General features: G+C 38.7%; 1 protein-coding gene across 2 annotated transcripts; it reads left to right on the top strand.

The window, feature by feature from the left end:
• Positions 1-7: 7 nt before the first annotated feature.
• On the top strand, positions 8-26,471 carry Nrep (neuronal regeneration related protein). Of its 2 annotated transcripts, none has more exons than XM_070036042.1 (5): positions 8-24; positions 832-872; positions 2,257-2,314; positions 19,643-19,720; positions 24,702-26,471. In XM_070036042.1, the coding sequence occupies exons 3-5, from the start codon at positions 2,312-2,314 to the stop codon at positions 24,822-24,824; spliced, it is 204 nt and encodes a 67-aa protein (XP_069892143.1). In that variant the 5' UTR covers positions 8-24; positions 832-872; positions 2,257-2,311; the 3' UTR covers positions 24,825-26,471. The 2 variants fall into 2 exon arrangements, with proteins under 2 accessions (XP_069892143.1, XP_069892142.1); XM_070036041.1 differs by lacking the exon at positions 8-24 and adding an exon at positions 536-691.
• Positions 26,472-27,901: the final 1,430 nt, after the last annotated feature.

Here is a 27,901-nt window from a genome sequence, read left to right as displayed (position 1 = left end):
CGGACCGAGCCGCCTCTCCCCACGGTGCTGGCGGGCCGCCGGGTGTGCAGCGCCCTGGCCGCCTTCACTCCTGGCGCGCCCCCAAACCGCCTCCTCCGCCTCCTTATTTGTCTGAAAAGCAGCCGCACGTCGAGGCGTAGAAGCCGGCCGGGGCGTGGGAGGCCGGGCCGGGGTGTGTGCTCGCCTGTGCTCGCCGGGCTCCCCCGGCCGGGTCGGGCCGGGCTGGGGCGGGGCCGGGGCGCCGCGGGCCTCGCGCGTCCGTGCCAGTCCCCGTCCACACTCGGGGCCGGGCGCCGCGCGGGGCGGGGTGCCGGGGTGCCGGGGAGCGCGCGCGCTGGCCGCTCGCCCGCGGGGGGCCCCCCGAGCCTCCCATTCCTGCCGAGTAAGCAGTCTGGCTGCTGGGCGGCAGCGCCGTGGCAGCGGGGCCGGGGCGATGGCACCGCGCCAGCCCTATCAGAATTAGCTCATTGTTCACTAGTACACTAGCAGGAGGAGGGGGGGGAGGGAGGAAGGAGAGAGAGAGAGAGAGAGAGAGAGAGAGAGAGAGAGAGAGAGAGAGAGAGAGAGCGCACACACACACACACACACACACACACACACACACACACACACACACACACTTGGAGAGCGCGCGCAAGGCAGGAAAAACCTTCCCCTCCTTTTCCAAGGCTCAAGGCTGCACTTCTTGGAAGTGAGCGGGTTTGGGGTTTTGTTTTCCTCCCCCCCCCCCCCCCGCACTCCCCTCCTTTTCCTCCACCCCTTTTCCCTTCCCCTCCCCCCTCAGCTGTCTTTCTAGCATGATGCCCTTTTTCATTCCCATTTGTGTTTCAGGTGTAGAGAGGAGAGAGTGAGCGGGGAGCGGGCTTTTGTCTGTAAGTATATGCCATTCCCATCTCCGGCTGGGAGCGCTGCTTTCTCTTTTGTGTCGATTCCTTGCCATGGCTCTTGGCTGGACCCTTCTTCCACCCTGCAGAGTTCATGCTTTTTCTTCCCTCTAATTTTTAAAGAGCCCGAACGTAGACCTTGGAGAAATTCTGTCATCTAGGTGCTGCTGCAGGAAGGCTAGAATTGAACTTGAGCTGCTTCTTTCTTTTTCATGCTCAAGTCGGAAGGAGAAATGAAATCTTTTGAGAAGGGGTGGGGTTTTGCTTGCTAGGGTGGTTGATTTTGCTCTTCTTGGCTCATTGTTAGAAACCGGTTTGTTTCTTTGCATTAAATGCACCAGGGTGCCTGCTAAGATCCCCCCTCCCCTTTATAAAATGAATTTGTACCTTCTTATCCTTATACTGGCTGACTCTTCAGCACTACTGCGACTGAGTCTTCATGCTTTCTATCCTGCAACAGTTTTTTTTCCCCCTGCGTTTTTAAAATAAAGCAGTTGAACTTGGGTCGGGGGGAGGGGGGAAGCTAAAGCATAATTGACTATTTTTTTCTTGGCGATGATAATAATCTGATTTGCATTTATGCATGTATAACAACATTATAAGACAACTCTTAAGAGTTTATGACACCCTTTCGGAGAACTTTTAGTTGTTCCATTCATCTTAATGTTGTCCTAACTTATATTAATTGACAAAAGAGCTGTGTTCCGATGGCATGGAGGTCGAGGGCGAATCACTGCAGCATGTACATGAATGTTTATTTGATCTAGGGAGAAGGGCACAATGGTATATTTCTGACTTTTTCTCTGTGTAGGTCTTTCTTTCTTTCTTTCTTTCTTTCTTTCTTTCTTTCTTTCTTTCTTTCTTTCTTTCTTTCTTTCTTTCTTTCTTTCTTTTTTAGAAAAGCACGGAAGGTTATGTAATGCAGTGCCATTTCCAAAAATATCCACTCTGAGGCATTACACTACGGTGGAAGGCTGGATCCCATTCTGCCGCCTTGATTGCAAATATACTGCCAGTAGTATGTCTGGGAACAAAGAGAAGCCAGAAAACAATCTATTTTTATCACTTGAGTCTACTTTTAAGTTGCTAAACCTTTTGAACTCCTCCAATTTAAAGATGAGCTAGACACTTAAGAATAGCTCTGGATTGTGTAGGGCCAGGTATGAGGGATTCCTTTGTCCCTACTTCAACCTATAGACCACTTGGAAAGCTCTTCATGAATCCCAGTGGTTTTAATCATTTGCCTATAACTTACCTCAGCCACAAAGAGTGGTTGTTTGTCTGTAACCTCTCTCAGGACATTTTGTTTTTTCTTTTGCTGATCTGTGACTGATGAGGTAGTATGTCTACTATATTTAAATATATTTTGCAGGTTGGTCTCCCTGGACTGAAGAGAATAGAAGTCCAAGACTATTAAGATTCTCAAAATGGTAAGAACTGGTCACCAGAGGAAATTCTCAGTAGCTTCTCATCAGTTTTTATCACATGTAAATATCAATCACCTACCTTCACCCTCTTCAAGTCTTCATTGTTCCTACCTCATCTGACCTTTAAAAGATTCTATCTCCAGCATGTGGGAGCTGTGCACTGTGCACTACAGCAGTGTGTGCGAATCAGATGTGGTGAATTAGATCTTTTGACTTGCAGTCATTCTGAATAGAAAACTGAAATCACAGAGCAAAGACTGATTTAATTCACACAACAAAAACTACTCTGCTCTTTAAGAAAAGTGATGGGTTGTGACAAGCGTGAAGGGGGTGATGGCGGCAGGGCTCAGACAAAGCCATGGCTCTTATATTACAAATGGCCAGAACTTCTTCAGAAGTTAGGTATCTGGGTTCAACTGGTCAGCAACAGTATGTGCTGTCTTTAAGAGTCAATACATGTGAAAATATGAAATTGTAAGTTATTATGTCCTGTTTGTGTGTAAAATATATTATTGCTTTTTTACCCCCTGATTTATAACTTTGTTTACAAGACGTCTACACATGCTTTAGAAGTCAAGCATGTTAACCTCTAAGTAAAAGGATAGCTGTTTCAAATGAGTTCTTGTGAAGTAAAAGAGAGAATTCACATTAAATCTGGTGAATATGTATATTAAGCTGAAAATTTTCCTCTTTGCAAATAAGGTTGAACTTAGAAAAATAATGGAAAGATATAAAGCTTTTCACTGAAGTATATAGTATATCCTGCTGCAGATATTTATGCTTTTAAAGACACCTCTTTCCCACTTAAATGTGTGATTTCCAAATTTAGTTTTAGGTTTTTCTTTTAAATGAGAATAGAATTTAGTGAATCAGAACTGAATCCAATATGCTCATGTTTTCTCTGAGAATGTCCAAGAATAAGCTTCTAAGGGGAAAAAAATGAATCAGGCAATTAAATGAGTTCAGATTGCTTTTTATTAACAAGTAAGCATTTGAATGTGTGTGTGTGTGTGTGTGTGTGTGTGTGTGTGTGTGTGTGTGTGTGTGTGTACGTTTCACCTGTTATTTAAAAGAGTGGGTGTCAGAATAGTAACTACAGGTAGGTCTGGCTTGGACCAGTTTGATAATGATCCAATTAAGAAGCTTGGAGTAGAAAGACAAGACAGGTGAAGAAGGCAAAATTAAACTAATCAATGGGCTTTGTGCAAACAATTCTTAACTTGATAATAAATTTATAATTAGCTATTGTCATATAGTATTAGGATGGTAATAAAATGGACTGCTGGAAAGTATTTTTGTTTACTTAATTCTTTTATTCTGACTGGAACACACCACCTTACCTCCTACTTGTATATATGCCAGAATCTTTTCCATTCTCAGTTGTCATAGACACACCATGAAGGTTGTATGTTGCCATTTTGTCAGATGATGATTTGACCCTGCCAAAACTAGCCCTGCAGACTCAGAGTAAATATTATGTTTCTGAAGTAGAGAGGGGGATGAGCATTGTAAAAGGCAAGCTTTCGTGCCAGAGACCAGTGGAGCCATTTGAATATAGAAAAGCAAATGTGAATTAATATTACATGTTAATTTCCTACAGTTGTCATTTTATGTATGGTGGCAGAATGGGAAATTCTAGTTTGTTGCTTTGGGAAGGATTTTTCCTCATGAAAAACAATCTCACAACTTTTTGGTGATCCTTTCATCAAGATGTCAGTCCCTTTTGGCACAAGCCTATCGCCTGAAATGAAACCACTGACAGTTATTGTCTGTGGATGATCCCAAGGAACTTTCTAGCAATTTTTTTTACTCTGGAAAGTCTGAGTTCTTAAAACTTTGCACATACTAATGTTGCTGAAAAAGAAAAAAAATGTTTCAATTGATTTTTTTTAGGGGAGTGATATCAGATATATTTTATACCTCTTTCTCCTTTTTGGCAACATGAAGTTAATATCCTTATTTCTTTTCCTTGTTAAAACTAGTAGCTTGCTTAGAGAAAAGGCTCAGCCACATACAGTCAAAATTACTGTGAGGGAGCTAGGAGCTTCAACTCCTGATCACCTCCAGAATATTCATAAGCACAGCTTTCTTGTTTTTTGTTTTTTTTAAAGAAACATTTTCATTTACATAGTGCAAAGTACTAAAGAGAACCTGTATGTAATGAAGCCATTCCAAATACAAATTCATAATCAGCTACATCCAGTATAAGCAATTAATGAGTGGACTCCAGAATTCTTCAGATTGTGATTCAACATCCACATGGTTATATCCTTTAAAATGATAATGGTTCTTAGCAATAGTTTGGAGAGATGAAGGAATTTTAGTGTGTCTTTTGCATTACACAATACATACATAAATATAGATATACATATGGTTATATGCCAAAACAACAACAAAAAACCTACCATATTGTGTTTGTGTGTATTTGCCTCTTAGGGTACAATCACATGGATCATGGTATGGAAAAAGACACCTGGGCTTGTGCAACCCAACTGTGTTGTTACAATTGTCAATTCTGAGCAGAGTTTCCTGTCTCTTAGTTGAAACAATATTCTTTTCAATAATTCATTCTCCAACCTGAAGTTTTCAGTTTTCGGTGGGACATGCCCACTTTCCCCCTTTTATATTTTTCAATTACTAATGTGTGCAGTGTTTTTCATTTTTGTGAGTCTGCAGAGATCTTCAGCACATCTTTCATTTATATTTGGCTTTTTACTAAATTTTAACTTCCAGAACTTTTTTCAGATTTTTATTATTGACTTAGGTATTTTATCTTAAAGGTACTTGATTCAGATACATCAAAAAGAAGAACATATTTCAGAATAAGTAGCTGAGCCTGTTGAGTAGTTTGAAAGCTAAATTATTTTATCCAGTTTTAAGTCCTGATTTTGAATATAATCTCCCTTACTATACAGTACACTTGCCTCCCCAGTATCTACTTCCAGAGACTCAGAGTAGCAAAAATATAAGTGACTTGTTATGTTTTATCAGAGGCCTAAGAATTGAAAAGATTTAAGTTTTCTTTGTGGCAGGCTGAGCTTTTCAAAAAGATGAGTTGACTCCATTGTACCATTCATATGCCCTGTTTTCTGTAGAGTCTGTGAAGTGGTATTCATAAGCTTATTAGGAGACTCTTCAATAATCTCTTTACTAACATAAGCTTTCCTTGTTAAAAGAAAAAGACAAAGATTGGAGTGGGGTGGGTTCTATTGGTAGCCATTACCACTGGGTTTGGAATGTACATTGACAAATTGCTCTGGACATTTTTTATTGTAGAGATGCTGAAGAGTACCAAGGAGGGTAATTTTATATGATACTATCTTCTCTTTCACCAAGCCTTCCTGTGCACAACAAGGATTAGCAACTGTTTGGGGAACTAGGACAGTAGAGATAGTCTATCTGGATTTAATCCCAGTCCAGCTTCCTCTTGAGCTCTATAGATAATTCAGACTGGAAAGGGGATATAAGTACAAATCTTGGAATAAACAGCTATTCAAAGTAATATCCCATTGTAACTTGATCTAATTCTTAATAAGTTAAATATAAATCGAATCATTACGTACTAAGGGATTCTCTTTATTTTAAACCCTGAACATAATATTTCTAAAATAGGAAAATATGTTTCTAAAGTATAAATTTTTTACTAACCTACACAAGTAATCCTCACCTGTGAATTGTGTACATTCAGGTATTCCCCTGGTCATGGCACTTCAGGAGTACAGTCAGATTCTTTGGACTGCAGGGAGACTTAGAAGGAAGCACTAAACTTGCTTTGTCCTACCTTTCCCCCTTAGTGCTAGTCCTTGGTGGAAAGTCTTTTAGGGCATATCCTCATAGCCCAAGTGACAGGAAAGATTGAAATAATTATCTGAATAATTAGGCCTTTAAAAAAAAACCCTTTTGGTTTTGTCTGATTCATCTTGGTAACTGGAGTGATGTAGGAGTAGAAAGGATTTGCTTGAATTATCTGCATAATTCCTATGCTGTAACAAGAAAAGACTAGGGATAAGGAAATCTTATCAGCAAATCCAACTGGAATATCGCAAGGGAAAATGAATCAAATGCGGTTGGACTGTCATTTTGGCAAGTCATGATCTATTGCAAGATTCTAATTTTTAAACTGCTTCTCTGCCTTGAATTTGGAAACTGTTTAATCATTAATTGCTACCTCTCACTTTTCCTGGATTGAACTAGGGGAGGGTGGTGAAAAGATAGAGGTCTCTAGCTAGAAGGAACTGGGAAGGGAAAGGGAACATGACATCGTCTTCCTCCTGAGAAAGTGGCGACTCTTCCCTTGGCAAATCCCAGCAAGTTCTGTAGTGTTCCCTGCACCACAGGAGGTTGCTACTCTGCCAGCTCCCAGAAGAAGCCACTACACTCCTTTCTTTGAAGCAAACTAGGTGCTGGCATGTGCTAACCATGGTGTCAGCTTCTTCTTTCCTTCCATATGTTCCTGACTAATTAGACACATATACAAAAGGCAAGTCAGCACTACTCACCACCTTAGTAAGATTGTTTACAATTTGAGGCCTACGGGCTGGTACTCTAGTAGTTAATAGACCAGTGACCATCTAAAGCGAATTTCACATGTAACATACACAAGTTTGGGAAAACGAAATCCAAGAGAGATTTTGAGGGATTTTTTCTCACCTTAGAAGGCATAAGCTCCAAGATCTCAACATGAAAGAATAGGACAAATACTTTTAGCCCTTCAGATACATTGGACTTATCTATAAATCTCTCAGTGAAAGTGGCACAGGTAAGCATTGTTCCTTGAATCCTTTGTGCCTTCTCCTACCTCATACTCTCAATAACTTTTTTCATCTACTGTGTTGAGACAGACCATCAGTTTAATTTCTTTGAATGAACAGATTTGCCAAGAATTACCTGAAAGACTCCTTTATTTGCAGCCATTATGGACTCTATTTTCTTAGAGGGACCAGGTCACTTGTTACTTTAAATGTGCTCCAGGAGTCCTTTGTTCTGTGCCTTTGCTTCCTTGGTTCTATAAGGAATACAGCCTCTGACAAAAATAAAGCCACTGGTCTAGACAGGCTTTAAATGACCACTCCTATATAAACCACCCCAGTATGCTCAGCAGGAATAATCTATATACTTATCACAGCTGTAGCATTCCTCTTTTGGTTACATGCAAACTTATTTTTCACGTAACCTTGAAACAATGATCCCCTTGTAACTGAATCTCTTCCTTTTTTGGTAGTAGTTCAGCCTGTGGTGCTTCATTTTTCTCTTTCTCCACTACGATGGGTAGGGTGGTGAATTCAGATGTCACTGTGAAGAAACTTTTAGACAGCCAGTGAAATGGAGTGACTTGCTCTTCTAGCAAAATGGAAGGAAACCCAACCTTTAAGGACATGTTCTAACAGGGTCCTGGAGCAGATCCAGTATCTGTAAGCCAGTGTGATCTTTGCCTTCACACCTGACTAGGATCTTCCTTGTCCCAGGGAATAGTGATCGCCTAAATGCATCATATGTCAGTGGTCACAGTTTGTGATTTCTGGCTGGAGTGGGGTGGTCTGCTTTGGGATTTACAGCTACCAGCAGCTTGACCCTTTGAAGAATTTTAACAACTCAGATGATAAACCTTGCAGCCCAGGAAATGAGATTATCATATATTGATCATATTTTCACTGCTGAAAAGCACCCCTCACTGTACTTTTTAGGTGCTTCAATGTTTGGGAGGTCAGAGGGAGACTTGAATGAAATCCACGTGTCCTATAAACACAACTCCTAAACTCTGGAATCCCTTCTACACCATGTAAAACAGAAGACATCTGAAGAGAGTCTAGAAGGTTAGGTTAGTGTGGTCTGCTAAAGAAACAATCATTTTTAAAGTACAGTCTCACCTCTCATCCAGAGCATTGGCAGTGAAGGGGCATTACATACTAGGTTATCAGTGAGATTCTCCCAGCAGATGACAGTCTGTCTCTTGATAATCTGAAGCAGTGATGACAGTAGAGCAAACTCCTCTGGTTTCACAAGGCAGTTCAGTCTTTACAGTAAAATTATTGCTTTCTCTTGGAAAGCTTTCTCCTTTCAACTTTTTTTCTTTGAAAGTGTTATGATTATCTAATTAGGGCTATTTTAAAGACCCCTATTGTAGATGTCTTGATTTGGTATTCATTTTTACTTTCAGAGTATTTTACACAGAGTTGAACTGGAGAAATTGGAAAAGATACACAAAGTGTGGGCAAAGAAAGGAAGGTCTATTTGCTCCTTTTTGGCTGAAATTGGGAACCAGAGACATTAAGTGGAAAGGAAGGGATCTTAACCAAATAGTTCTTGCCAATAAAAAGACAGAGTCAGATTCACCAGTAGGCAGTTAAAACAGGAGGGAGATTCATGATGTGCACAGAAGTGTTGGTGTGGCTGCCCAGTTCCAATGTTGTGGCCCCTGCACTCAGATCACCATCACACACCACTGTCCTTTGATTACTGGGGCAGGTAACCACCTTCCTGGCTGAACTGGATTTGATACAATTCCAGCAGGGAAAAGTACCATAGTTCAGTGGTTGAGCTGGGAGAAATTTACAAAAGTTGTTTTGTCTAAAGTGGGTCCAGGCATTTGAGGACACTTCTATTGGGTGAACTCTAATCTAAGGATCCTATTCTTGGACAGGAAAGAGTTAGAAATAAAGAGAAGATACTGCTTTGTGTACAGTGGATAAAGCCACCTGTCAAGGAAAAACTATAGTCAGTAGTCAAATGGGAAAAACTACACATACTTAAAAACATGACCTTAGTAGGGGCTTGGTATGAAGTACTTGCTCTGAAAGAGAACATTTGATGTCCTCTGCTAAATTATTCTACTGAAAATTACCCTGCAACTTGTTGAGACCATTATCTGAAGGTCAGGTCTCATGCACATTAGCTAGGCAGTTGCTGAGCCTTAGGATGTCAGTTTGCCCTGTGGGTTTGGAGGTACTTGGCCTAGTGCCTGCTGCATTGTAGGAACCCAGTTATATTGCATGAGAAATGAATACCGGACTTGGAATTCACAAATGGTTTTGAAATGCAGTATCAATTAGAATTTCCAAAGATGAATTATATTAGCTACTCCTCCTGAAAAGATGCATTAGGATTTAGTGGCTTAGATTAAAAAAAAAATAACAAAAACAAAAACACACAAAAAAACCTTTTGTAGAAAAAAAGTGTTTTCTTTGCTTCTTTGATGATTCTTATCTATTCTTTGATAAGATCTTCATTCTATAGGATTGAAAATTGTCCACCAAATATCCAATGCCTAACAGCAAGAATTTCTTGATTAATTGATTGGGAAATTGATATTAAATACTTAACCAATTTAGTTTTTATGAGATGAAAAATTCTACTTAGATCTTTTCTGACCCTTTTAAATTATTTTGGTTTTAGTTTTTAATTGCCTAGATTAGACTTCCATTGCCTAGATGCTGTAAGTCAGAACTCCATTTCTTGCCACTGTATGGAGTCTTGTGTCTAATTATAGATCATAAAATGTCTTGGTCTTTCCTATTTTTCTCTGTTCTTGATAATAGAGTCTTAAATTGCTTGATCTTATTATCATAGTCTCCACATATTTTCATTTAATCTTTATTGAGCCTTTTTTCCTCTTTTTCTCCCCCTATGGGGTCTGCTTTTTCAACTTTAATTTTATTTTAAGAGTCTTGACTGTCTACATTTTCATAATCAGTCATATGAGAGTCAGTTAAATTTGGTCTTTGTCATCATAGATACAGTTCATCTGATAAATGAGGTGTATTTTTACTAAAGTGACCAACTCTGTTCTTACACCACATCTGTGGCTGTGGGTGAACACAGTACTCTATATGTAATCTAAGGGTTAAATACTTGATTTCTTGCTATTTGGATTCTGCATGATGAGAGTAATAATTGGCATGTTACCCCATCTGCACCTTTCCATAGTCTGTCTTTAGAACTGTCTGGATTTTTAATCCATTGATTAAAAATTTCCAAATGGAATCAAGTTGACTTATTTTTCTTTCTAAATTTACCATTCTCAGGAATGTACTCATTGCTTCTGTGATCGAATAGGTTCTTATTTTCTTGCTCTTCACTTAGGACCACTTTTTATTTTTATATAGTGTATGGTTTGTGTTTCTGTACATCATTAATAAAAATAAGATTTTTAAGTTTTTAATTTTTCACATTTTTATTAGTATCAATTATTTGATGCTAATTAATCAATTCAATTGATCAGGGCTGGCACTCTACGACTGAAAACACATCTCCAACTTTGCCTTTTTGCAGGTTAAGAGTCTGGCAGGTTTGTCTGCCCAGGATGGCTTTGAACCCAGGATCCTCAATGTCAGCTTCCTAAATCTGAAAGGCTAGGATTATTTGTTAGCTACTGCTGCCTGGCTAAAGAAGATTTTTAAATATTTTGGGTGGTGGTAGTGGTAACTATGGCTTGAACTCAGAAACTCTTGCTTGCTAGGCCAGTGCTCTGCCACTGAGCCATGCCTCCAGTTGTAGCTGTTTGTTTTTTAATTTACTAGAATTTTGAAAAGTGAAATTACGGTGAACATGATTTCAAATGAATTTGGTGAAAGATGATTAATTAAATCAATTCATCCATTGGCCATCTAGCTATTTGAGAGTTAATTTGGGTCGTAGAAAAAGAATTTGGTTGCTTAGTAGTGCTCTTTGTAATTTTCTTTCAGTAATTTCTAATTTGTGTGATGCTGAAAATACCTTTCCATGGAAAAAAAAGAAAAACTAAAAAAATCAAAATTATGATTATCAGTATTACTGGGTTGGTTAAGCCCAAAGTCTTAATGGTTAGTCTTTCTTTAGCAGATGTAGCAACATTCGAACAGTGGAGAGAAATCCTTCTGTGTCCCCAAACATTTTTTTAAAGTAAGTTGTATTGAAAGGTGACTATTTACTGGAAACAGCGAGCAACAAATAATTTTGAGAAAATTACTCTTGACAGTAGGTGTCAGAAATCTATCCAAATGTCATCACAAGGGCACTAAGAGCAGATGTTCAACAGCTATTTGAGGGACTGAAAATGGCCCACAGCTTTCAGTAGGCCCTTGTGGTGATGCTCTTGAGTATCTCTGAGGAAAGTAGAGAGCAGATTAAGCACAGATAGATTAGTCTGTGGAAAGGATGATGGTTTTTTTTTTTCTCCTTTTCTCCACTAGATGACCTTGGGCTACTTCCCTATTACTCTTCTCTAAAATGTCCAAGAGGAGGATTATGGATCTACTTCTGGGCCTGGCCCTGTGACCAACACTTTACATGTATTGGTTCATTTTATCCTTGCAACAAAGCCATGAGGATTAAATGAGTGCACATGTCTAAAAAGTTAGGAAGTCAGTTATAAGCTAGTGTTGTTTAGCTCAGTGGTAGAGCACATGCGTAGCATGTACAAGGCCCTTGTTCATCCTCAGAACTGGGAGATGGAAGACAAGCAAAAAAACCAAAACACTCTAATTATAATTGGCCCATGATGCATTTCTATTGGGAGCTATGCTTCCCAACAGGTCTGCTGTGTGGGTCTGACAACTCCCAATATTGCTCACAGTTCTCTTCATTTTGGGAAGTGTAATGTTGGTGTTTGGTTCACAGTGGTAGAATGTCTAAGGGAAAAAGAGAACAGGAGGTTGAGGTCTGTGTTGAACACACTCAGGATTTGGAATGAAGATCTAAGTTTGTAGTATGATATCTTCATGGCAGTTAAAATATAGGATATTCTTGCAGGACACTTTGCCTCCTGCTTTGGCATTTCTTTTGCCATCACTTCTATAGTTTTTGAAATATCTGCTTCTTTTCTAACTCCTAATGCTGAAACACCTCATGTCTTTGAGTGACTGGCTCCTCTCTTTAGTCTTCTTTGCTTTCCATGAGTTTGTCTGACTGAATCTAGCATCAGAGAGGAGCTTTTATGCAGTCAGACTTTGCTATACCCAATAGGGTTGAAAGCCAGATAGTCAATAGGTCTGTAACACATTCATTCTAACCTTATTCTATTCTTCCTATATTTGTAAGGTAGTTTTTGTTTTGTTTTGGTGGCGGGGGGGAATACAAGTGGCTAGTTTTCCTAGAGGACAGGTTATCAGAAACCTCTTAGTAGTCTCATTTTGACTTAAGCATTATAGGATGCTGATACATATCATCTGGGTATTATTTTCCTTTTTATTTCAGAGGTCAAACTTCTTTAAAAAAGAAGCTGTATCCTCTCACAGCAGAATCCACTTTCCCTCTGAAGTTAGTGGTCTGTTAGATGCTATTTGCTGCTGAAGAGATATCAGTCATTAAATGGCCAGCACAGCGTGTGTCAAGCAGTGAACGATGAAATGACTTTTGCTAAAAACTGAGGGTGTTGTAGCTACCAGAAGACAGTGCATTGATGGAAAGAGTGAATAGTTTCTTTTGAAATGAGCCTTTGTGAAAAAAATTAAAAAGTAACCAGATTTTCTGGAAAGCTTGGTCAATGTGAGAAATACTTTGGAATGTCCTGAGGATCTTCAAAAGCAACAGCCTGTCTTATCATCCACTCAGACCAGGGAAAAATCCAAAATCCAAAATTTTAGGTCTAGAGAAATAAATTAAGTATCCCATGAGGTTGTAAGGCTTTAAGAAAAGGAATCAAATTTTGCCATTGGTCTTCAGCATTCATGAAAAATTTTCATAAGGTTTGAATACATAGCAGAGTAACTTTTGAACAGGGAAAAAAATAGCATTCTTGATGACTATAAATCAGGTTTCTAGTAGTTATTTGGAGATGAAACCTGGGATAATGTATCTAAAGTTATTCAAACCAGCTGATCAAAGCAAGTATGGATGTTTCCTATTAACCTTGGAATGTGTTTGGGGGAAAAAAATCTGCTGCTCCTGATGTCTAGTACTGGAAAGTGTTGGAAGAGCAGGAGCTTTGTTGGTGGGTGCCATTCTGAAATCCACAGCCTCAGTTTGGTGTACTGGGGCATACTATAGAGCTAATATTTAATTGTTCATTGTTTCTTTTCATGTGCCTTAAAAGTTAGAGAAACATCACAAGATGTACCGTGTTTTATTTGTTGCTTACCAATAAAAACGGTTTCATAGAATGGAATAAGGTGGTCCAGACTTAGAACTCAGATGTGTTAAGTAAATATTTACTCTGGTTCTACTCCAAGGAGGTAAAAAAAGATTTTATTAACATATTTGTTGAGGTCATGAGGCTAAGGCAAAGCTTATGTTGTGCTTAAATGCCTGAAGGGCCTTTTGGCTGAAGTAACAAAGGCTCCTTTTTTTTTTTTCCTCTTTTCCTTCCTCTTATTAGTTTGTTTGTTTGTTTTTATTGCTGGGAAAAAAAGCAAGCATCTTTTTGTGGGGTACTCTATTTTCTAATTGTGCATTCATAACCTAGAAGTTCAAATCAGATTTTTAAAGCTGTTTTTTCCTCTTTGTTCAGAAATCTCTTTTTTAGATATTGTGCAATTTTTTTTCCCCTGAGGCTTTATTCTTGTCCCTTTTCCTTCTGCTTTACTTTGGACTGTTATCAGCTACTTGTATTTTGTCTTGTCTTTGTTACTGAAAAGAAAAATTGCCCATTAAAAGTCAAGATTTGAAGTGTTGAACTCACTTCCTTGAGGTCCTGCAGCAGCTTGGCTGTGAGACTATACCAGGCTGACCTCCAGTCCAGGAGAGAGTGCCTTGGCAGAAATCTGAGAATTCCTCGATCCAGTGACTCCCTTTTTGGGATAGTTTTTGGAGTTGTTAGATGGATTGCTTTGTGCTAAGCATGCTCCTATTGGAAGAGAATAAAGTCTGACATCAGAGGAAGTTGGTACAACATAAACATTTGCAACTGATCTCCATGTTCACCCGGCTGCAATAAGTCAGGCACTACTGTGGCTGGCCTTGAACCTGAGCCAACAAAGCCCCCCAAACTCACATAATGAAAGGCTTTAAGTAGTGGTGAAAAAGAAAAGTCGGATGCAATTGTTAACCTTTTGTGGCTTGCTTCTGACTTGATTTGTTTCTCCCCTTGAAAGCCTGTGCTGTTATTCTTAGAAATCACATTTTAAAAGACTCAGCAGCCGAACACACACAATATTGTATTGTGGAACACAGTGAATGTGAAAGCCCCTTGTGCTGATGATTAATTTCACATGTAAACACTTTCATTTTGTTGCCAGTGAGGTTCCTTTTAGTTAAAGTCTCCAAATAAAATCCCACAGCTGTCACTTTCCTCTCAAGGTGGCTTTAGAGTGAGCAGGATGCATTCAGAAGATTCTGCTATTAAAGTCTGCACCACTTGTTCTAGACACTACAGCTCATAAAAGAATTTTCCTTCTTTAGCTTTCACATCATGTTGGACATTAACATAACCTGTTGCATCATATGAATACAATGTTACCTTTTTCTGTACCTATCGTGTTAACATAGTATTCACTCAAAGCAAAGTTCCACTAATTTGCGAGCTATCATGGCCTGTGAAGTACAGTTGTCTTCCCTCTAGCACTATTTCTACATGTTAAAGACTTGTCAGGCCATGGGAACTATGAAAATGTCAGCAGGTATTATAATACAGCAGAGCCACAAAGACCAACCTTTCCTTTCAAGTAGGGAGGGCATTGTTTGGTTATTGAGCACAATATTCAGATGTTCAGAATGCTTTCTCTGTAATTACCCATTGTCACTACAGCAAACTCTTCTGTGTGTGTGTGTGCGTGTGCACACGCACACACACACACCTGTGCACACTCCGTACATATTTTGTTTAATTAGGCACTACCACTGTATTCTGCTTTCCAGTAGGTATGATTACACACCTCATCTGAGTGCACTGCTGTTCTGAGTGCTTCTCCCTTCTTCTTCCAGTGGAAGTGTTTCCCACTGTGTCCTTTCTTTTCCCGAATGCTTTGGTGTGTCTCTAAGGCTTCCTCTCTAGAGAGACAACACTGTACATCATCTTTTGGTACCATCTCATTTTCATGTAGTGCTGTTCAGAATTTTTTTAAAAAATAATCTTTGTGGTTCATTGATAGTTTCAATTTACATTCTGCTCTCCCATGACCAGCACTACCTGGAGGCCGGCTGGCTTTTGAGGAGGAGCCTTAAGAGTGCCCCTTCAAAGGGTATTTGCACAAATGAAGTTTATGTATATGTACATAAAGTCTTCTTAAATTATAGTACTGGGTTTCACCATCGAGGCCAATTAGACATAATAGAACATGTTCATGGGAAGGCATATGCTGTTTAATTGGCAGGAAGATTATGAAATACAGCCCTTGCTACACAAAGAATTAATTATGCAGGTTGGACACCTGCTGCCCTGGTCTGCTCTCTTAATTGCAGGGGGTGGGCACCTATACCTTTTAAGTCATAAAAAGGTCGTCTATGTACATTTGTTAAACACAAAGAACCCCAATAAGAATAAAATTAATGTTACAATTATGGCCATTAACAACCAAGCCACTCAACTTACCTTTAGATTTCTTTGAAGATATGTTAAACAATTAAGTTAAAAAAAAACAACACATTTACATATGTGGTGTAGTCTTGCACTGAATAAAGATATAACCTTTATTTAGCCTTGGATGGTCATTACCACAAAGCAGTCTCCCTAAAGAAATATTGGAAAAAATAATAAAAATACAAATTTAGAAACTAGTAAAAGGTATAATTCTAATTTTACATGCAATATAATGGAAATGATAGGAAACATGTTAGAGAACTTTTAGGATGATTTTCTATGTGGGCCATGCTACTGGAAAATAAACAGAAAGTTTGAAATGTAAAGCTTAAAATAAGTTCAGAGGTAGTCTATTTTGCATATTTTTTAGAACCTGGAAAGACTGGTTTCTGATTTCTTCTGTTTTTTGTTTTTCTAATCTGGAGTATAAGCTATCAGCCAAAGTTCATACCAAGTAATAATTGCTAATAAGGTAATACCTCATAGGCTTAAAGACTGAACTTAAAGCACACTTGAAATGTAGTTTGTTAGGGCTTAAACCACAGAAACGTATTTTCTCCCAATTCTAGAAGCTAGGAATGGAGATCAAGACATTGACTGGGTTGGTTTCTTTCTAGATCTCTTTCCTTGGTGATAGATGATTCTGCTACTGGTGACTGTACATATTGCCCCTCTGTCCTAGGCTTTTCTTAGAAGAACACAAGTCACTTTGGGTTGGAACCATCCCGATCTTAATTACTTCTGTAAAGATCGTATCTCTAAATTCAGTCACATTCTTAGGTAATCGTGGTTATAACTATTCCATTTAAAATTTGAAGGGACTCAAGTTAGCCCCTGTTTAAAATTACTTGTTGAAAGTGGCTTTTGGAGGGTTGATCACCCCTATGGTTCCTCACCCCCAATTTGAGCTCAGCGGCAGCAGGAACTGTCCACATGTGATCTGCAGAACCCAGCATAGTCTCGGTACAGTGTCTACATTGCAGCTATTTCATGAACTCTTTGTGAAAAATGCATGGGGACTACTAAGAAATAGGGGACCGCAAAGTGATCAGTTCTGAACATTATCAATGTCCCTGGTTATTAGCAGATGAACCAAAATAGTTGCTACAAGATCTCTAGATGAGGAAATGAAAATACAATATATTCAAATGAAGACACCTTTTGTCAGGAAAATAAATGAATATGTTTTGCTTATGACTTTCCATGCTCCATGTCCAGCACTGTAATTGAAATGAACATTGAGGTCCTTGTGCAGCACCAAAGGTCAGGTCTGAGCCATTTGAGAGCAGGATAATGACTGTCAATAGACCACAAGTCTAAGAACGAACACAGATATAATGTACATAGTACTATCCAGCTTCTTCCCAAACTAACTGTACTGAAAAAAGAAATAAACTATGGCTTTTAATGCTGCATCTAGAGATCTGTTGGGTTCTTAGACAACAGCCAAGCAGATTTTAGGGATATAACTGAGACTTCTCTATCCCGACCATTTTGAGCTTCAGGTCTGACATAGAAAGAAACTGGAAGACCTTACTACAAGGTAAAGTTTATCTTCCTAATGAAGGCAATTATTATTTGATGATTCAAACACATGGAAAAAGCTTAACTAGAAATACCTTTGGTCAACTTGTAGCTAAATTAATGTGTCTCAAAAAAATAGGCAGGCAGAAAGTTTCCTTAGTGGTGAGTTTTACTTTCAAATGCTTGTATTCCCAGTTCTTTACAGAAAAAAAATCATTGACATTTTCTTGAGAATAAGAGAAGTCTTGGAAAAACAAATCATTAGAATAAGCAAGAATTTTTCTGAGAGGTAAGTGATTTGTCCTACAAATTAGAGATTGGAAGGTTTAGCATTGATGTTTGGAACCTAGAATTTAAATGCTAAAGTAGTTCAATTTTGTTCAAATGGAATAACCCAAAGAAGCACAAGAGCCCAGAAATTACATTTGCTTGACTTTTTTTCATTGTTTCCATATGCCTACATTTTATATGAATTTTAATAATGTTTTTTATTTCTAAGGAAACTTTTTTCCCACTTAGTACTTGTAATATTTTAAGTTGTGCTTAAAGAATGCTTTTTAAAGCCGTAATTTTGAAAAGCAATAGCTTTATATCAATCTATACCAATTAAACTTAAAATGGATCTCAATTTGGGTCTCCTATAAGTGAAAGCCAAATTCAGATTTTTAGGTGCTATGAATTTATGCCTTGAAAAGAGCTTGTATATTTTAGATTTTAATTTTGTTTTCTTCACACATTTCTGGTAAATGTCAGGAATAGCCTCTTGTCACAAAATAGATGGTGTGATTTTAGGCAAAGATGGAACCTCTTTTAGATGAAGATAGGTTAGGGTTGGAGAAACTCCGTGGCTCAGAAAGCAAATCAACCAAAAGTGAGAAAATCATTCCAGATCTTGCAGAATGAGCTCCCAGGTATCTAAGACCGCAGTGTTAGTGATGGCTGTGGACTAGTGTAATTTTGAGAGAAAGGGGGTAGGTGATTTGCATTCTAGGATAACATGAAATTAATAGGGTAGTGTCAGGAAAAGAGCAGGGAGTAAGTCTAGATAATTAATTTTAGTTACTCTCCTATCCTGCACCATGTTGTTTTGAGTAAGTTGGTTATCCTTTTGAGTTTCATTTTCCTTGTTGATATAATGAAAATAAAACCTACTCACAAGCTTATTATGCAAAATTACTTTATAGATAGATGTGCTATAAACATTAGTGGTGATAAGAGCAAAGATACTACTGTAATATTATCCCAGGGACTGAACCTGGTTATCTACATTTCCTACCTCATGTTTCCTAGCCAAATGGACTAATTAATTGGCTTATGCAAAACTTTCAAAACCAAAAATAACACCTCAGTCTATTTATTAACCTACTAATAAAGTGTGATTCTTAATTATTATTTGTTAAATAGTAGGCTTATCTGCAAAATGGAGAGTCAGAACTAGAGGAAATCTTATCTAATTTCATCCCTTCTCTTTGGGCAGGGCTATATCAAATATGAATTAGCTCTGACAGATGGTTGTTGGATTCTGTTTCTAAATTTTTTAAAAAGATTTCACAGTTTTCCTCTCTAAATTCTTTTAGTAATTTAACGAAACTTGTGCCAAGTTTTTCCTTATAGCTGACCTAAATCTGCAGTGTGTAATTTTAAGCCCTTTCTCCACTGCAATCTGTCTTCACTAGAGATGAGGAACAGCTGGTCAGCACGCTTACACTAGCAACCCTTTGTATATTTAAAGAAGCGTTACTCAGTTTGCCTCCCTGTCCATGTCCTTCTGCCCTGCAGAATTCATCAGCTTGTGTTCTTTGAGTCATTCATGCAACACTGTCCCGATCCCTACCCCTTTCTCAGACGACTGGCCATTTCAGACAGCTGGGTACAGCTTATCATTAGTGACCTCATGGATCTGGGCAGAATATGAATTCCTTCTGCCTTCTCCCTTTTGCTTTGTGCATAATCTTTAGCTTTATAATAAATGGTCCAAAGCAACTCCTAATTGTGTTGGATGAGTACTCGAAACATGTCATAAATATGGAGTGTTGCAGGCATACTTATTATGCATAGGTTGCTTTGAAAAGCCTCTTTGGTGATTTGGTGCACCCTGCCAGACATGCCATTAAGCTGCTACTTTGCCTGCTAAAGATAACATTGATTGATACCTCTGCTCTATTGGAAGACATTGAGTTAAAACTCTCCCCAGTGCAATGCACATTCAGAAGAGCACTACCAATTTGGAAGAGGTAATGGGTTTCCCCAGTGCTCTAAGTTGTATTAGGGAAAGAAGTGATCATTGAAAAGAATTGAGCTTTCTAAGCTGATCCCACGGGGTTTCAGAGAGGATCTTGTTTTTAATCTGAATCTGTGTAACTTTTATTTCTCTACAGGTTTACTACCCAGAGCTCTTTGTCTGGGTCAGTCAAGGACCATTTCCAGACAAGGAAATGGATGGAAGTCTTCCTAAGGTAAGATCTCTAGCTACCAATTCACACACACCATTTGAAAGCTAGCAGCATAGAAAACTGAACTTACTTCTTTTTTAGTGTCATATCTATTATATGCTACTAAAATAATCAATCTTGTTAATAGCAAGTATTTTAAAATCACAGCTTAAAATCTTGTGGCTCTTAAAGTTTATGTTAGCTTTCTTGACAAATAAAAGCAAATTTTCATGTAAGAATCATAAAGTCAGTATGTCAAATTGCATTTCACAAACCAAGCAATCCCACTTTGGGGCATTTACCCAAAAGATCACAAACAAGACCATAGTAAAGCTACCAGCACAACTATGTTTATCACAGCATTATTCACCATAGCTAAGATATGGAACTAACCCACATGCCCCTCAGTAGATGAATAAATCAAGAAAATGTGTTATAAATATACAATGGAATTCTATGCCTCCATCAGAAAGAATGGCATCGCCCCATTTGTTAGGAAATAGAAAGACTTGGAAAAAAATTATATTAAGTGTAGTAATCCAGGCCCAAAGAAACATAGGTCCTATGGTTTCCCTTATTTGCAATAACTAATATATGTACATATTCTGCTTAGAAAAGGTCAAAAGCTATGTACATATGACATAACCTGATGCTAAGTGAAATAAACCCCAAGATAGGTATACAAGAGGTTTTATCTTTGTTGCTCCTGTTTTTAATGTATTATGTGATTTTTTTGTTTCTTTTGTGTGTTCCTCGCCCATTGTAACCCCTATTTTCACTGTATTTGATTCTGGTGCCTTGCATCTAGTATATACATTTTTCTAATTTGGGGAGCAGAAGGGAAATAACAAAATGCTGAAATAAGGATACAGGTTGACCAATTATAGCAATGAAATGTACAAGACACTGTTGAAAATAAACTTTACAATTGCGGGGGGGGGGGCACGGGAAAAACAAAGGAGAGGGTAACAATGCTCCGTAGGAAATGTACTCATTACCTTACTCATGTAACTGTAACCCACTGTACAGTATCTTTACAATAAAAAAGCATATATTTAATTTAAAAAAGAAAAAAATTGCATTTTACAAACTTTAAATTTGTTTCATTCTTGGATTAGACAAACAAATATGAAAACCTAAAAACTGGAAGATGAAGGCAGTTAAGGATTGAGTTTTCTTAAAAGTGTGAAATGATGGCATTGTTTGGTCTGCTAATAATGCCTGAATATCCAATGAAATCACCCAAGAAACAAAATAGGGATCACATAATTGTTATGTTTTTCCTCCTAATTTTTGGGAATTCCTTTGGATCCATATGATTTTATGTCTGTGATATTTTAGTGTGGCAATTCCCTGCCTTAAGGAAATTTAAAATATTATGTTTAGATTTTAGCACCATTCTTAAAATTTAAAAATAATAATTGACTAGTTTTGCCTGTAGATACCTTTGGACTTTACCTGTTAAGGTAAATATCAATTTGACCTCAAGTAGGAGGACTGTGTTTTTTTGCCACTGACCTGCTGATTTCGCAATTAATAGTCATAAAACTTCTATTCAGAAGTTTCACAAGTGTTATTAACCAATGGTAAAGCCTCCCCCAGCTATGACTGGTATTCTAAAATTTAAGAAACTCTATTTACACTAAATAGTTTCAACAGTTCTCTATTACTAACAGGCAGAATTGTAGAGCAGGTGCCAATTGGCAGTTTACACTAAAAAAAAAAAAAAATCCAACAACCTTAAAGCATTTTTGATTTTTAGAGAATTTCTGAAGATCAAGGTTGAGATAACTGGTAAGAAAGTAGATGGACAAAATAGTTTAAGACCTTCCTGAGCTAGACCTGAACTGTTCTTGTAGAGTTGAGTGGAAGAGAGCTAAAATACTAGAGTTCTGCCACACTTTGCACCTCCCCCACACCTCCTACAGTGTCCCCTCTCCAAGTGCTGGGGCTCAAACCCAGGGACCTGCTTATGCTAAACACATTCTTGACCACTGAGCTACAACCCCCACCACTGTGAGATATATATCCGAGACAATCTTCACTGCACCGGATCAAGGTGTGATAACTCTGAGGCACCTGAATGGAAAATGGGAAGACAAACTGTAGCCTTTTTTAAAATTAATTCTTGCCTCATTCAGAGATCCAAAAGTCCTCTCTCTGATATTGGAGATATCAAGTATGTGGGCAAGACCAGATAAAATTCCCTAGTGCGGTCAATGGCCCATTCCTCTTTTTAATTTTCAGAAACCCAGTCCAGGGGCTGTGTCTTACCTCCACTGAGGCATGTTCCAGGGGGTGAGCACAGTGGACTGTGAGAGTCATGCCTTCCACTATTTTAAGTTCTCTCCTCCCTCCATATGAGAATCATATTTCAAGCATGATATATTTATTCCTTCTCCAGCAGTTTCTTTTGGGACAAGCAGAGCTTTGCCTAATAGTATGAAAATCTTGTCCAGTGCACTTTACTGAGAAACTGGAGACAAATCCAGTCATCATCAGAGGGAGAGCTTGCTATCCTGAAGTGTATCCATCCCAGGAAGACCAGTCTGGATGATGCACCTGCGGGAGGCACTGGGCACCCTATTCCATCTTCCACTCCAGCCTTCTATATTCTAATATTCACGTCTCTTAGTCTTCTAGGAACAATTACGTGCAATTGTTATTTTTGCTTGAACTCCTGTGAGTTCTGACTTCTGGAGAAATCAGATGTCAACGTACTTCCTCTTCAAAATGCCTCCATTCCCTTGATGCTCACAGAAACCTGCAGTAGCCCACCTACCTCCTTGCTGTTAGCCATGTCCTTGCTGTTAGCCAATTACTTGGTTCTTTCCCATACAGCAAGTTAATTAAAGGCAGATTAGGCAGGGAGTGTTTTTGATTCTGTGACCCTGTAGGCTTAAAATCTAATAGAGTACTCAAGCACTCAGAACATGAATAATAAATGAATGTTTTGGGACCTCAGAAGAGAAACAAAATAGTAAAAATGCTAAATTCATATCTGAAGTACTCTTCTTCACTTTTTCTTTCTGGAAGCCCATCCTCAGCAGCCCCTAGTTCTTTGTCTCAAGTTGTTTATTTTTTAAGGAGGTAAAAGGTTAGTCAGACTAGACATGTGTTAGCTATTCACTTTAGAACAGAGTTAAGTCCGTTTCAAGGCCAGCTGTGTAAAGAATGTACTTGTTACGTGAATGAAATAACATTTGTAAGCTTTTGATTTCCTTTTCTTCCTGGCTTGTGACAACAGCCATTGAAGTCTTCATTTGTCCAAAACAAAGTTTGCTATGTCCTAAACCACGCTACCTGGTAAATTGAAGTGGTAGCATCATTTTAAAGATACCAGTGGATTTCTCGTGGCAGTACCAGGGTTTGAACTCAGGCTCTTATATTTACTGCTTTACCAATGAACCCTGCCTACAGTCCCCTTGTGCACAGGTTATTTTGAGGTAAGCTTTTTGCCTGCATCTGGATTCCAATTTTGCTATTTTATACTTCTGGCTGCAGCCGGGATGATAGGTATGTGCCACTGCACCCAGTGTGATTTTGTTTTTAAATTCTGTGATTGTATAGCAATATTTCAAAATGAAAATTATTTTGAAACCTACAAGAAGCTGCTCAATCTCACTATGCTTCTGGAAATTTTATGAAGATCCTTAAATGCGTTTGAGTGGTGAATTCTAATTTTCTGGTCTAATCTCACTGGTATTTAATGATAACAAAATAACTTCTATAATTACAATCTAAGACTTGAGCATTAAACTATATATATATATACTTTGTGGAGTCTGGGTCCTACAAATATTGTATGCTTTCAAACTCTGAGATTTTAAAACTGAAGTTAGGCATACCAGATGTTTTATACAGAAATCCTATGCAGTATATATGGTTCCCTGAAGTTGAATTATTTGTTGCATTTAGTTCAGCCTGAGGCTGCTGAAAATATTTACTCAGTTTCAAATTGTTTGGAAGTTACTGGTTTCTGAATTCTTAAAAATAAATTCAAATACGTTAATTTACAGATTGCAAAGAGTATTTCTTTCATCCAAGCATTATATTCTAGTAAAAAGAAGAAAAAAGAAATGAAACCAGGTCTTTTCAAACCACAAAAGATAATTTCTTCCAAGAAAATGCCTATAATTAATAGTTAATTAGCTAAGAGACTGTTGTCAGATCTGACTGTGCTCATATCTGATCAGGGGCATGCAATTTTTTGTGTGTGGAGCATTCCAATTTTCATATCCCTTGGGTAGTGGGCTTTATTCCCCTGCCTGCTGTCTGCTTAGCTCTGGTGGAGCGCTGCCCTCCATGGCCAGCCCCCTTCAGCAGTGGCAGCAGGAGTTCACTGAGGTTAGATCGGTCTAGTCAGAAATGCCGAATATCAGCCATCAGAACAGGCTTAGAAGAACCCAAGTCAACCCAGACTAGCTGAATTTCACACTTAATGGAGTTGTCTTCCCAGGCCCTTCCCCCAACTTCCTTCCCAAACACTCCCCTCCTTGGTACCCACTGCTGCTGACCACTGAGACACACAGGAAATGTGCTTCTAAATAAAAACCTGTGTTTTTATGTATTTTTATTGTGTGTTAGAAAACAGACTCCATGACATCAACCTAACATACATTTTTTAAAGAAATTGTCTATTGACACAGAGTCTAATGACAGGCCCTTTCTAATGCTAGCAACTAGCCTCAGAAATCTAACTCCCAGGAATGCTGCCTCCCCTGCGGCTGCCCACCATCATCACCAGAGCACTCGATGCTGTTGAAGCAAAGGCGGCTAGTATTTAAGTGCTACATGTCCACAGACCTCATATTTACATTCAGGTGGACTGTGTTTAATGTGTAAACTCTGCAAAATAGCAAGAGTTCAAAGCTAAAAAGTGGGTGGGAGAAGCAAAAATTTTAAAACATGGTTTCAGAAATATGACTAAGTTTGTCTTTTGTGTCTGTCTGTCTGTCTGACTGTCTGTCTTGTCTGTTTTTATATGGGTCCACCTGCTTTACAGGGAAGATTTCCTGTCCCAAAGGAAGTGAACCGCAAGAAAGATGAGACCAGTGCTGCCCACCTGACTCCACTGGGCAGCAATGAACGCCGCTCCCCAAGTATCAGTTACCTCCACTCTTTTTAATCGTGACACCTCCATTTGTATTACATATGGTGTATGGGTATTGATGAGGTCATGGTATCATATATGGGATTTTTTTCTGTGTAAATCATCGAGTGTAAGAAGAAACTATGGGACTCTGAGCCTTGCTTTACAGAATTTACAGTGGACAAACAGGTATCATCAAACCAGTTTTTAATCATCCTGACTCAAGTGAAAACGCTCAGAATTTCACACTGTGAATCCACGTTTACAAACCCCTACAGATGGGCCTTCAGGCCTGGTTCGCCACGACAATGTCTTCCACAACTCAAACCCCTGCCGTGCTTACATGACCGGTCCACTCTGCCTTCTCACTCACACAGCTCCTGACTGCTTTTGTGCAGAGGCTGAGAGTCCCCATTTTTTTTTTCATTTAGATGTAACATGCCTAGTAGTTTATGTTCATCAATTGTCTGTATATCTCTATATTTTATCCATGTACTCTTTTGATGTATAGAAGTAGTTCGAAACTCATTGTTTCCTTGTGGTAAGTGACCGAGATGCTGCCACAGGACCTGAGACACTGATGAATGGTGCTATTTTGGACTTTCAACATGCTCCTTGGCGAGGTAGCTCTGATGGAGTTATTTTTTATTTCCATGTTCTAAGAAGGTGTTGGTACTCTGTTTCCCTGAATGTCGTTCTCTAGACTGGATTGACTTGTTTCCTTGTGTCTTCAGTGTGGCTTTCTTCCTCAGTGCTGTAGGTTGAATGAATGCTACCGAGAGTGTGAGAGCCTGCCGTCCTACTGGCTGGCACTCCTGGACAACGCAGTCAGCGTAGCGGGAGCAATTGCAAAACTGTAATTTACTTACCAAATCTCTTCCTTTCCATAGCCTCGCCTGCCTGACTTAGAGAAAGAAAAGCAATAATTTTACAGGCATTTTGAGGTGTCTCTTTGGATTCTTTTCTGTTTGACTGGATAGTTGGGGGAAGGGGAAGCGTACACATTAGAAATAAATAAATAAATGTCCGATGATGGATGGGGTAGGGGCGGGGTGGAGATCCAAGGCACTGGAACTTAAGTAGGAATAAGGAACATGACATACCTGACCCAAAAATTAAGTTGGAAACAAAATGGTAAAAGGGAGAGTACTCTCTTTTGTCTGGCAGTTTTTGATACACAAGGTGTAGATTTTGCAATTTTGTCCTTGCTCCTGATGAAATGGATAGACAAACAAAAATCAGATCAGATAACACCATCTACTCATGGAATTGTTGTTGTGTTAGCCAGTCTGAAAGCCCACCTTAATTTTTATACAACTGTCTTTTAGCTCTTCCTTTGACAGGGCAGGCCTTGTTCTGAACTGTTTCTCCCTTCTGACTGTTAAACACGATGACTGCATGCGCTACATTTCTTTGTTCTTTCCTTGCTCCCCCATTGGCCTGAGTTTCTTGTGTGCTCCTCCCACCCGCCCCCCTCCTCTGTTAGAATAAGTATATCAGCTGTGTAAATAGAGCAAGAAAACAGTATTCTGCATCTGTGACATTTATGTAGAGTTGCAGTTGTGTGCTGCTGAAAATGCAGGCTTTTGTAAACAATGTGATCTTTACTGATGCACTCACAAGTACCCAATGTATTTTAGCTATTTTAGTAGTATTTGTTCAATAAATATGCAAGCTGTATGATCACTGTCTGATCTGCCTCGTCATTGAAGAGTCCTACTTTTTAATGCCTTCACTGATTCATGCTAATTTTTTCTGTTCCCAGACTGCTGAGCCCCAAGCCAGTAAACCCAAGGGCAAATATCAAAAGAGATTGAATCAGTTCTGCCTTTCATGCACGTCCCCTTTGTAGGGTTTTATGAGATTAGGGGCTTGGCTAGGTGATCATTAAGATGGTATTAGCAGAGATGCCCACGGACACAAAAGAGAATTAGACTAAAACCTGTTTCCAGTCATATTCTTCCTTCCCACACCCACATGCTTCAATACTTGCTCCTTTGCATTCTATGCTCTTGTGATATTTTTTTATCCATGGCAAAAGACAGCCAACCTCTCTTCTTCATGCAATATTTGGCCTTTCATATAAACAAAAAGCTTACACTTGTAAGAAGATAAAATTCACAGATAAAAATTTAAATTATTGCACAGTGACCTACAGCTATCCAGAAGATGATAAGATGCCATCACTAGAATCTTGTGGAACTCTCATGTCACCCTGAAAACCTGGAGATTTTGGAAGATGTGTGCTCCCCATTTTGAGAAATGCTCACCTGCCTCCTCACCCATTATGAGATTGAAACTTTAACTTGGCTTCTGCACAAGTTACTAAATTGTCTGGTTGTGCTCAGATACTTTTATACAAGTGTTTATTGTACCATCAGTTTTAAAAGTCGGATTATCTAGGTAAAAGATCTAACAATCAGGAGACTGGAATAATGACTTCTACCTTTATATGAGACATGACCCCTCCTCGAAGCCTGCTCCTGATTCTGATCAAAGCTCTCGCTTTTTCTCTCTTAAAGGAAGGGAAACTAACAAATTTTTGGATATATTTTAAGATGAACACACCATCTGAAGTAAAGGAGCTTAGTGTAATTGTAGGCCAAGGATTGGGTGTATGAACAGTTGGAGCTTGAATCACAGCTACTTTGGGTGGAAAAAAAGTTTTATATCCCTTGGAACTTTAGAGACTGAAAGTATATGAGGAAAGCATTTAGAAACTAATTTGGGCCTTGCACCACTTCCTTTTATTAATATAAGAAATATTTATAGAGTGCTATTGGGAGCTGGAAAAACAAGGAAGTCAGAATAAAGGATGTTTAAAGTTCTGATTTTCTATAGAAGTAAACTTCCTCAGCCTCTATGAAACTTGAAGTATTAGGTGACTGACCTTGCCCTCCATTTTATACTGCTCCATTCATTAAAATCACTAGCCTCGGTCACTTGTATCATCTGCCTGCCCTTGTAGGCATGGCCATTTACATTATTCCAACAAAGGGCTAAGGACTCTCTTCTCTTTTAATTTGATAGCAGGAGCATTGCAAGACCAGGAACATCACATTGGAAACAGAATTTCTGTGATCTTTGTTGATTCCATCTGTACCTTTGCAGCC

Source organism: Dipodomys merriami, unplaced genomic scaffold, assembly GCF_024711535.1.
Source record: "Dipodomys merriami isolate MVZ:Mamm:240054 unplaced genomic scaffold, mDipMer1.0.p SCAF_27, whole genome shotgun sequence".
NCBI classification, from domain to species: domain Eukaryota; kingdom Metazoa; phylum Chordata; class Mammalia; order Rodentia; family Heteromyidae; genus Dipodomys; species Dipodomys merriami.
This window is presented reverse-complemented; position numbering and strand designations above follow the sequence as displayed.

Bases quoted from the DNA above. Each gene is read 5' to 3' on its own strand.
- Nrep (XM_070036042.1), top strand. The intron at 19,721-24,701 runs GTAAGATCTCTA...CCTGCTTTACAG, and splicing joins TGGATGGAAGTCTTCCTAAG to GGAAGATTTCCTGTCCCAAA.